The 11148-nt window shown below is 36.2% G+C and overlaps 2 protein-coding genes across 4 annotated transcripts; both read right to left on the reverse strand.

Moving 5' to 3' along the window:
* Nucleotides 1–735: 735 nt before the first annotated feature.
* Nucleotides 736–8144, reverse strand: LOC147172254 (peptide YY-like). 3 transcript variants are annotated; one of them, XM_086079167.1, is made up of 7 exons: nt 7117–8144; nt 6956–7015; nt 6797–6871; nt 2673–2772; nt 2388–2562; nt 2228–2317; nt 736–1034 (listed from the first exon to the last, which is right to left on the reverse strand). In XM_086079167.1, the coding sequence occupies exons 5-7, from the start codon at nt 2546–2548 to the stop codon at nt 1010–1012; spliced, it is 276 nt and encodes a 91-aa protein (XP_085935293.1). In that variant the 5' UTR covers nt 2549–2562; nt 2673–2772; nt 6797–6871; nt 6956–7015; nt 7117–8144; the 3' UTR covers nt 736–1009. The 3 variants fall into 3 exon arrangements, with proteins under 3 accessions (XP_085935293.1, XP_085935292.1, XP_085935294.1); XM_086079166.1 differs by lacking the exon at nt 2673–2772; XM_086079168.1 differs by lacking the exon at nt 2673–2772 and having other exon boundaries at nt 8059–8125.
* A 991-nt stretch (nt 8145–9135) lies between these two features.
* malsu1 (mitochondrial assembly of ribosomal large subunit 1) lies at nt 9136–10966 on the reverse strand. The gene is made up of 4 exons (XM_086078825.1): nt 10595–10966; nt 9718–9893; nt 9550–9631; nt 9136–9467 (listed from the first exon to the last, which is right to left on the reverse strand). Exons 1-4 carry the CDS (start codon nt 10905–10907, stop codon nt 9313–9315), a joined length of 726 nt encoding a protein of 241 aa, XP_085934951.1. The 5' UTR covers nt 10908–10966; the 3' UTR covers nt 9136–9312.
* Nucleotides 10967–11148: the final 182 nt, after the last annotated feature.

Genomic DNA, 11148 nt, shown 5'->3' on the forward strand with positions numbered 1-11148 from the left:
GGTACCATTTTCTGTCTATTTTGACATGTATTTAACGAAAATATACAGAAGACATAGAACAGTGGTTCTTAAACCTTTTCCATCAAATTCCAAGAACCACAACAATAAAATACAGTAGGTCCGTCCAAGTTTTTGTCAAAAAAAAAAAACAAGGCAAAAGTTTCATTCTAAAAAGTAGATTTAATATGATTCTAAGTCAGTTTGAACAATAACATTACCCCTGCACTTATATATATATATATATATATATATATATATATATATATATATATATATGCAAATACAATTATCTGTACTTATTCAACGCAACACGCGAGCATTACACATACAAATTAAAATTACCTTAATAAAAGTTTAACAACAAGATGAAGTGCAGAATGTATATAAGTTTCATACAAGTGAAATGCACTTGGGGAGGGATTTGCATGTGTGTGCGTGTGCGTGCGTGCGTGCGTGCGAGACATGGGAGCCTGTGCGACAATGAGAATCATTGACATAGAAAATCAACATACTTGGACATTGTAAAACATTTGAAAAAATAATAAAATAAACACCATTGTTGATTTCGCTACAGCTTCGTTTTCATTACTACAACTGCACTGTATATAAAACATCTACCACCTACCAAGAACGAAGGCATTTTCAACATTAGCATTATGATCCAGCAAAACGTGGGAAACACAATGCATGGAGGTTATTAACAATAATATGATAATATAATGATAAATGGAAATGTAAAATGAATGCACAGATCTTTATTCACAACCGTTTCTCTTTTTTGTTTTGTTTTATTCCTGTCTCAAACAACACAATCCAATAGTGTGTTGAATTTCCAAAATGTTGGATGTGCCGTAATGAACCACTAGAGGGCACTGCTTAGGAATGGACGCTGCACCACCAGGAACTGTGGATATACATTACTGCCCAAGTACTTTAATAAACACAATATTTCATGCAACACAATTGACAATCAACCCCAAATAAAACGTTTTAAGCAACTCCGGCATCTTCACCACATTGGCAGATCATCATACCTAAACACAGGAAACGTCATTAGAATAGATTAGAACCAATTGTTGTGAATGAAAGAATGAAATGATATATAGCAACCTCTTTTTAACAGCAGTTTGTTTTTATATATATATATATATATATATATATATATATATATATATATATATATATATATATATATATATATATATATATATATATATATATATATATATATATATATATATAGCTAATACTACTAAAAAGAGGTACAAGAACACCAAGCTATATACCAGAGCTAACCTTTATATATAATGTTTAATAACCATATAATATCTGATTAAAAATAAGTACACAAAGTGATAGAATAGAAGTACATGAAAAAATATTTTAAATGTGTTTGTTTGCTTTTGACAAGACAATATATTATAATAACTTGTATTTAGAGCTGAAGAAATCTTAATTATTCAAGTATTTAACAAATGAAATCAGCTAAATGATGAGAAATGTCATCTAAATTTACTTGCATCTGAAATAGGTCTTGTTCAAATTCAGGAGTACTCTATTGATGTTCTCTACAATACTCACACTCAACAAATAGAAAGTACGGTTTTGCATACCACGATCCATTTATAGCAGGGATCGGCAAATTATGACCCATAGCCCATATATGGTCCATGCTGTAGTTTATTCAGTCCTTTTGTTGAAAAACATATGTAAGGTGTGAAAGATCTGTCCGAGAATGAGTTCAATTTTGTAACAAAGAGCAACGAGATATTTACAATGCACCGGAGACCATCCAACAAGCGTCTTGTCAGACGATCTTGCCCATCTTCCGAATTCTATTCCTTTTTTTATCTGTCTGCCTCTACGCACAAAGTGTTGACATTTTTCTATTTTGTTATCACGAGCGTTCGTCATGACATTATGTGTTATTAATATAAAAAAAATTATTTAAAAACATCTTGATAGTATAAAGCATATCGGTAATTGCCCAAAAGTTACCAAATATTGCTCAAGTGACGTTTAAAGCAGTGCTAAAAATGTCATATTGAACAGTTCTAAATGCTAAACAACACCTCAGAGATATTAAACAACATATAGACTCAAAACATGCAGTGTAATAATAATAATAATAATAATAATAATAATAGAAAAAAGTTTCCCCATCACTGCTTTCTTTAAATGAAACACTGTCGTTAAAAAAAGAAGAAGAAAAAAAAGAAGATCATACCTGACATAACTGGACCCAGGAATAGTCTCTGTGCTCTCCTTTACAAACACATCAGAAAACAATGTGTCTGGAATGTCTCGTTTTCCATACCTGTGTGACAATAACAGCCAGGCAAGATTGTCAATAAAAACAATAACAACACTGTCTCCACATCACTCACCTCTGCCTTGTAATGAGGTTGATGTAGTGTCTGAGTGCAGAGTAGTATTTGGCCATTTCCTCAGGGGGTGCTCCTTCTTTGGGGCTGACAGGCTTGCGTGGATACGCATCGATGCCCGAGTGAACACAAGCCAGCAGGCAGAGAACCACAACCAGCGACATCCCGGCAGAGAATCCTGGATCACATCAAAGAAGCAAAAACTTTACAATCAGAACATGCAAGTAATCGTCCAGTGTCCACAAAAAAAAAACAAAAGCGAACGAGTGATCATCCTGAAGGACGTACGTCGTTAGAGGCTGAAAATTGTGCTGTGGAGTGACTTCCGATGTTTTCCAAGCTCTTCTGTCTGACGCCCAGCGCTGCCAGCGTTTTATACAGGGTGCGTCTGATGGGGGAGGCGGGCAAATTTCACTCACTTTAACAACCCCCCTGAGAAACATCTGCAGCCTCATTCAATTAGTAATCTCAGCCAATGACACAAATGTCAGTATTTTGACGAAACGCATGCGTAAGACACCAAATTAAGCCGACCTTTCGTATGTGCTCACGAGTTGCGCATCATTTCACTTGGGAATCACATTTATGAGCACACTTCACACATTTTTGAGTATTTATTTATTTTCCATATAGAGTCAAACCTCTCCATTATAAGTGCACTCTTTTCCTGATTTCCCCGTTTTTATTTTTATACACCACCATGATGAATTTGTAATCAGTCATGATGTGATTGAAATGTAGACTTTTAACTTTTATGGCATTTACAGTACAATTTATGTATGACAGACATTTTATGTAGAGGACTCAATTTTCAGGGCTCAGAATCATATATGGGCAATGTGAGAACACCACTCGTCTAAATGGTATTTTGGTTAACTCATTTACTGCCATTGACGGGTATAGACGTCAAAAATTCATTTTAACTCTTTCTATTAGTTTAACATTTTCAAGTATGAAAACCTAGGGGGAAAAATATTGTACATTTAGACCAGATATAAAATTTGTGATTAATCGTGAGTTAACTATTGAAGTCATGCAATTAATTACAATTACAAATTTTAATCGCCTGATGCCCTAATTTTTAATAATCTTTTTCTTTTTTGAAAAAAGTATTTAAAAATTAGGTCATCAGGCGATATTTTTTTTTAATTGTAATTAATCACATGACTTCAATAGTTTCTAGGTTTTCATACTCTTGTTAACAAAAGTGGAAAAAATGTTAAACTAATAGAAATAGTTACAAATAATTTTTGACGTCTAAAGCCGTCAATGGCAGTGAATGAGTTAATATTAAATTGGTGAAATATGAGTTAAGCAGCAAAATTCACCATTTTGTATAGATATCAGAAGGCGGCCATTTTGGCACTTGCTGTTGGCTAAAGATGACATCGCAGTTGCTCAGGTTTCAGGTAACAACCAATCATTCAACAGCTTCAGAAAACAGGTGAGCTGTGATTGGTCGTTGCCTGAGCCCTGAGCAACTGTGATGTCATCTTCAGTCGACAACAAGTGGCAAAAGGGCCGCCCACTGAGATGGATAAAAGTGGCTGGATTTTGCTGCATCAGAATGTCATGTTTAGACTAGTGAGATCACATATAAGATATTATTGTCAAGAAATGTTTAAAGTTGACTTCCTCTTTAAAGGATTTTTATCCACCAGTAAGCATTAAAGCCTTTGTCCAAATACTATAGTGCCTCTGAAAATCAAGACATGTAATTGCTGTAATCCCTAAAAGGCACAGTAAATGCTATTTTTTCTGTGAAAGCTCATCATTTAAAGCTGAAACTTTCATGATTTTGAGATTTCAACATTTCACCCAAAAACATTGAGGTGATCCATTTCATGGTTATTGTAATCATTAGACGCTGTTAGAAATCCATAGTGGTAAAGCTCTTATGCTACATTTGCTAGCTTGCTGACAGAGTTGGACATTTTCAGCTAATGTTAGCATTTAATGAGCATAATGGTGGACCTTCACTTAGCATCACGATTCAGTTAGCCATCTGACTAACCTGTACTGTTAAACGAGTATGTGTTTAAATCAATTCATATTTCACTACGCCAAAGTGGACACGTAAGCTTGAAAATATTCACTGAAAATTTACTCTGCAACTAGCCGCTATTTTAGCCTCCATTGAAAAAAGACAAAATGCTGGTTGTAATGTCGCAAACAGATTTTAGGTGACTTATTGTATTAATGTGTGTGCAAATGTTTGTGTGCAAATAAGACCACCGTTTCATTATTCTGCTACATTTTCATGACGACTGAGTGATTGTGATGACGTCAGACGCACTTTATTGTCGACTACTATCATTGTCCAAATACTTTTGTGCCTCACCATACAGTAATAAATGTGGCTATCCTGCGGGGTAAGTGCATTAGAGTGCAGGGAGTCCACATGTGCACCAGAGGATCAATACCTTTTGAATTACATCCCAGCAAATGTTATGTTTTACAACATGATCAGCTCCTAAGCAGCCAGCGTCCATTAAGACATTAAACTTAAATGAATTGCACAAACGCTCACAGGCTGGCGTACAATTGATTTCGATTTGCAGCCTTTAAATATTACATAAGACAATGAATGGGGAGACTCAATCATTATGTGTAATGTTGACAAAAAAGTAGAGCGCGTTTTTTTTTTTCCAACCATAAGAATGTCGGGCTTATAATGGCTGATGATGATGTGTATTCACATTAAGTAGAAATGTGATCACTTTCTGCTCTAGTGACGAAAGCACAGAGTCTGTGTTAAGAAACAAACAACACGATTAATCAGAGGTAATATCTCAACAGAGGCAAGGTTACATCAATTAGACAAGAGCATTTGAATGTATTGTAAACACCGACAAGACGCGTTGGCCAAGAGAGTGCACATTGCGCCAAAATCGTCTCAAAATGGTCAGTACTCAAATGTTTGAGGTGTACGTAATGGAGGTCTCAAAAGCTTTCAGGTCCTAAATGACAGCGCCACTTTAACACAACTACTTTGTGAGAACCAGAAGAGCATTACTGTGGATTGGTGGAACAAAGCCTTGGCAGGAAATGTGCAAAAATAACTTTTTGCCATTTTACAATTAAACAAGCATTTGCATGCTCATTGGCTATTAGAATAATAAAATTCAAATAAGATTAAAATGATGTTACCTCAGGAAAAAAGCAAATGTTGCAAATGCAAAACCAGGGGAATAGAAAGTCTTTTTTTTTTGTACTGTGATTTATGCAAATGTTGCAAATGATTAGGGAGTTGCTCTGTCAAAGTATAAACATATATCAGGATTTGACCATGTGCGAAATGTTTAATTTAAGAAAGCATACCATATAATAAAACTAGAGCTCTCAAACAATGACATTTTTTTTATCAGATTACTTACATCTTAAAATTGTGATTAATCTAGATTAATCACAATTAAAAAGGCTTTTCATCAAAAAAATGTGCCCGCTAAATTCAAGAGCACCTGTTATATGTTAATTTTTTCGGCATTTAATGTGATGAGGACGTCTTCAACATTTTTTTTTATCTACTGCACACTCTCATCCTCCTCTTTTTCTAATCAGGTAATTACTTGCATAAATTAAAATGAAGAAAAAAATGACCCCAGTAGTTTGACATGAACAAATATTCTGAATGTCATACGCAAATATTTAGTTATGTTTATTACCTGTAACGTAACAGCTAATGGATCATCCGTGGTCAAAATTAATAGTGCGATTAATCTGCGTTAATACATGATTTAATGTGATAATTTGTTGTGATTAATCAATTAGTTAACGCTTTAAGTTTGACAGCACTAAATAAAATGTGAATTAGCGAGAGTACACATTCAGCCTTGACAAAGAAAATAATGATCATCAATTTGATTTGTCACAGAGGTATTAATTGAAGTTTAATTTAACTGTAGGGAGAATTGAGAGATCTGTTTCTAAAAACAGAACAGAGAACTACTGTATGTTGTGGTCCTCAATGAGTCGCCCTTCTACACTATAGAAGAACTTGAGTGCCTTCGTTGGCATCAGTGGTTAACCAGCACAATTACGGCGTGCAGTTAGCTAGCTAACTACGCCTAAACCTCCAAAATGCATCTTCCCTTCGGCTAGGCCACTGTCATATACTACTACCACTATTCATTAGTGACACGCTAATGTAACAGTGTGAGCAATAACTTTGAAGTTGGGCCAACATTTCTGTTTTGAAATCAGTCGGCTGTCTTTAAAAATGTAATGAGCTGTGGTGGCCAAAGTGAAGAAACCTCGTTTTCCTTCCACAGTATGTAAGCACAATGGTCATTAATGGGGATGACGAGGGTTGGTAGAATGACTGTGCAGCAGCTAATGACAACACGAGACACAGTAGCGCAGAGGTTCAAGTTCAACTAGCAGAAGTAAAAATTGTTGGAGGAATGTTTTACCTGATATTGTTCATTTTTTCTTCACGTCTTCAGTCATGTTGAGCATTGGCTTAAGTCATTCATCTTCACAACATCCTGTGTGAATAAATACATAAGAGCATAAGTGGGCTCCTAATCTCTAAATACATTTTGCTAATGATCTGATCCAGTGTGACTCACAGCGGGTCAATGAAACAGAACGGTCACTTGCCAGGCCACGGATCATTTATGGTCTCCAACCTTAATTACAAAAATAAATCAGAACTTGTATTTGGGGGGAGTCAAATTTTACCAAAAGCAATAACTATAATAAAACATGAATACATTTACTTGATACATACATTGTTCCATAGGTTTGAGTGTGATTGTTGTCCGTCTATATTTGCCCTTTGATTGACTTGCAGTCAATCCAGGATGTAGAAAACGCCCAAAATCCAGCTCACGAGCAAAAGGACAAATATCGGTGGATGACGATTTACAGATATAAATTACGGATCGATTTTCTGTACAATTAAGTCGAATTATATTTTAAGTATTTTACCAATTTACTTTTTAGAACCATTTTCTTGTATTTGGGCGCAGTGTTAATGTTCAAACGGTGTTCAATACAGGTAGTCCTCCAGATCCGAACATCCGAGTTACGAACACCCGCTAGCTACATCATACATTATTGTACAGTATTGAACTGTGGTGCCCCTCTGCCACAACCTCCCCGAGCAGCACCGCGCCATTTGCGCATTTCAACTACCTCTCTGTCGGGCGATGAACGGCACAGCTATGGAGCCATAACACTGACAATAAGATTTGGTATTGGGGGGAAAAAATTGTCATTGTGAAGCTGAAAAGTTGGAAGGCTTTCTCGCGATCAAAGCCCCGCCCTCAACCCTCCACGTTATAACAATGCCAATAAATTGAAACTGAAAACCTGTGACACGCGAAAGAAAGTGTAGAATAATTGCAGATTGGCATTGAAAAAGACATCATAATACAAAAAAATATGCTTAAAGAAAATAGTGGTTTTTTTAAGTCTGCATTTTTTTTTTCAATACAACCTTTTCCAATGCCAATACTTGTTTCAATGTCAATGCAGATTTATCCACAATGACATTTTTTTTCCAATACCAAATCTTTATTGTCAGTGTGGCCGGCCATGCCCACGACGTACTCTTCATGCACTCGATATGGGCGCCACACTGCGATTACATTTTAGAGGCTCTCCTGGAGGATATTCATGAAAAGAAGCCCTCAGTCGTCTTTTTTATTGGCGTAGTAGCAAAACGTACAATATCTCTTCAACTTCGAAATCAATTCAATCTGACCCGGCGGTCGCCATCTTGACTCGTCATGCGCACCAATCACAATTCATGTGCACTTCGGGGACAGTCGGAAAATATAGTTTCCTGAGACCGTTACACCCATTAAGCCTCACATAAACTCAACTCAATGAGCTCTTTGCACAAATCCACTACTTCCTGAATTCAGTACCACTCCTTCATTTCCTGTCTTTCATGATTGGACAAATTGATTAATCCAAGTGTGCCTAACCTCAGTAACCATGACAATGGCCAGACACACCTGGATTAATCAGTTTGTCCAATCATGAAAGACAGGAAATGAAGGAGTGGTATTGAGTTCAGGAAGTAGTGGATTTGTGCAAAGAGCCCATAACTTCTCCACCATCTATGTACAGTTAAGCACATTTATTTTTGTTTTTATTGCATCGTACTGTGTAAAAATGTAATGTACTGTGAGGAAAAGTGGTTCAGATAATGGATGATGTAATTGAATGTATACTTTTTATTTATTTATGTACTGTATAGAAAGTATATATAAGGTATATAATAAAAACAAAAAAAACTTATTTTTATGATTTTATTTTTTTTAAAAAGAGAAAATTAAATTTTGAAACAAAATTAAATTTTATTCGATTTACAAGCAACCTCACGGAACACCATTACGTTTGTAAGTTGAGGACTACATGTATTATTATTTTCATTAATACTTGCACCTATTAACAACTGTATTTTAATGTCGCTCATTATGATAGAACTTGGGAGTGCTCAGTACTTTTTAGGTGGGTACTTGGTGTAAAAGGTTCAACGACTGGGCTACACCCTCGCAGTGGGCTTGTCTGCTGAATGCAGGGAAAACCCCGCCCCTTCCAACTGTTAACTGTCAATCAAATACTACTACTGGAGATAAAAGTGTGTACATGGCACTTAACTATAAAAACATTGGTAGCATTAAAAAATAAAAATCACATTAAGAGGCTTACGTTCAAAATTGAATAGTTGGGTGAGAGGCAAGTCATGCTTTGCAGATTGTGCATCACCAAAAGCTAAAAGATGAGCTAAGACCAATTTAGAAAAATAGCAATTTATTTTAAACCATCCAAACTATTTGACAAACAGTTTCTCAACCAAAGCAAATGCATGCTTCAAATGGCAAATGATATTACAACATGAGTCACCCAGAGACTTTCGCACAATCAGTCAAATCCTGCCCATAATAAAGCTACAATTTCAGACAGTGTTTTATCATTTAGTGTCTTCTCGGTCGTATATGAAATCTTCTGGCAGCTTCTCATCAGGGATTCTGCTTAGCTGTCCGTCATAGGAGCGCAGCGTCCACAGTTTCTCTAGTTCGTACACTTCTCTCATCTCTGGTAGCATGAAGTGAACAACTATATCGCCTGCAGGACAAAAAAGGCATGGGAAAGTGCAGCCCTCAAAATACCGTACGCAATGTCAAAAAAAGGAGAATGTTTTACATACCGAAGTCAATACACATCCAGTCGTCTGCAGCCTTTCCTTCAATCTTAACATGAACATCGTGATCTTTCTTCAGGAATTTGTACTGAAGGATGGAGTAGTGATCGTTTTCAAAGAAAGACCCCTGCTTGCAGGTGTCAGAATGAAATTGAGAAATTGCAGACCACTTACTACTTTAATGGCATAAAGTGCCATTGCCCGCAGGTGTCTCGGTGATACACCGCTGACAACGATGAAGTAGTCGGTGTATTTCATGTCGTCCGGTACTTTAATCACGCAGATGTCAGCAGCATTTTCCTGACGCAGGACTGTCACGAGCGTGTCCAGGTTGAACGTCTCAACGGGCCCTGCAGATTACAATAGTCATGAAAACAATAACATCTATTAACAGGTAAACAAATAACTTTTTGAGCTACAGCTGCATAGTCAGAGAGCACCGAAATGTATCTCACAACCAGACACTTGCTGGGCATGGTTATTCATTCTAATGCTCAAGTGAATGAGAGCATACTTTAGTTACCACCCAGAAATTATGTACTACATTCTTAAGTGTGTAGTTATGCAACCTAGTGGAGAAATACTAATTTCTTGCATGACATTTAGAAAAAACTCACAATTTCATAAAATTTTTAAAGACACCATTTGCCACTTATTTATTTAAGTGTTACAAATTGTTACAAATACTGCACCACAAACAAATCTCAAATATACTTAAATAAAATTCAATGTCTGCAATTAGTTTTTGAATTATTATTTTTTCCAACTCCAATGTGTAGGATGCAATTAATGGCATGGTGATGTGAAAAGGCGGTTCTGAGATGAAATAAAGAATACTTCACTGAGACTTAAGAAAATAGGAGATATTAGGAAAATGACACCATCCAAATTGAAGCCACTTTAATGTGAATACTGTAATTACTTTTTCAACACTACTTCAATTTCACCAACCTTAACAATGAAGGAAATTAACATATTTTTAAACGCCTAACGGGATGAAATTACACCCCTCGGTGGATATAATGAAATCAAATAGAACGATTCAACTCACTTTGGCTCGGGTGACGCTTGTCATTAGAGTGGCCATCCATCTCGCGTGATTCATCCTGAATAACGTCAGTCCTCGTCAATAAATGACTGTGACCGACGTCCATTTCCGAAAAGTATCTTTTTGTGTAAACGTGACAAGTGGGTTCACGACGCAAATGTGAGCATGAGGTTAAATATGTAGTCAAATGTCGAGGAATGAAACGGCTACGATGAGGAACTTTAGCGACCAAGCAGAGCCTTGTGAAGATACGACTCTGTTTTACTAATACGCTACTTGTACAAACTAGTGGGTTAATGCACTTAAAAATATTCATTATTTAAAATTAGTACGACGCCGACAACCTTGCCTAACAGATAAACACGGAAGTGAAATATGTGCTTGAATTTTGATTGGTTTACAGGTGTTCTTCGTTTGTAGTGAAACACTGTGCAAGTGCACTTAGCGCCCTCTATCGATTCTAACAGAAACATGACAAAGAGCCGCTGCAGGTATGTTTAAAAAAGGTGATTCTGTATCTGTAAAACAAAGGCACACAATGAATGGGGAAAAATAAA

The sequence above is a fragment of the Leptonotus elevatus genome, chromosome 6 (assembly GCF_054856555.1).
Source record: "Leptonotus elevatus isolate MCC_2025b chromosome 6, RoL_Lele_1.0, whole genome shotgun sequence".
In the NCBI taxonomy this organism is placed as follows: domain Eukaryota; kingdom Metazoa; phylum Chordata; class Actinopteri; order Syngnathiformes; family Syngnathidae; genus Leptonotus; species Leptonotus elevatus.

Bases quoted from the DNA above. Each gene is read 5' to 3' on its own strand.
- malsu1 (XM_086078825.1), bottom strand. From the start codon at position 10,907: ATGAATATTTTTAAGTGCATTAACCCACTAGTTTGTACAAGTAGCGTA. The intron at 9,894-10,594 runs GTGAGTTGAATC...TGTAATCTGCAG, and splicing joins CAAGCGTCACCCGAGCCAAA to GGCCCGTTGAGACGTTCAAC. The intron at 9,632-9,717 runs GTAAGTGGTCTG...TCCATCCTTCAG, and splicing joins CACTTTATGCCATTAAAGTA to TACAAATTCCTGAAGAAAGA.
- LOC147172254 (XM_086079166.1), bottom strand. From the start codon at position 2,548: ATGTCGCTGGTTGTGGTTCTCTGCCTGCTGGCTTGTGTTCACTCGGGC. The intron at 2,318-2,387 runs GTGAGTGATGTG...ATTGTCACACAG, and splicing joins AACCTCATTACAAGGCAGAG to GTATGGAAAACGAGACATTC. The intron at 1,035-2,227 runs GTATGATCTTCT...TCCTGTGTTTAG, and splicing joins CCTGGGTCCAGTTATGTCAG to GTATGATGATCTGCCAATGT.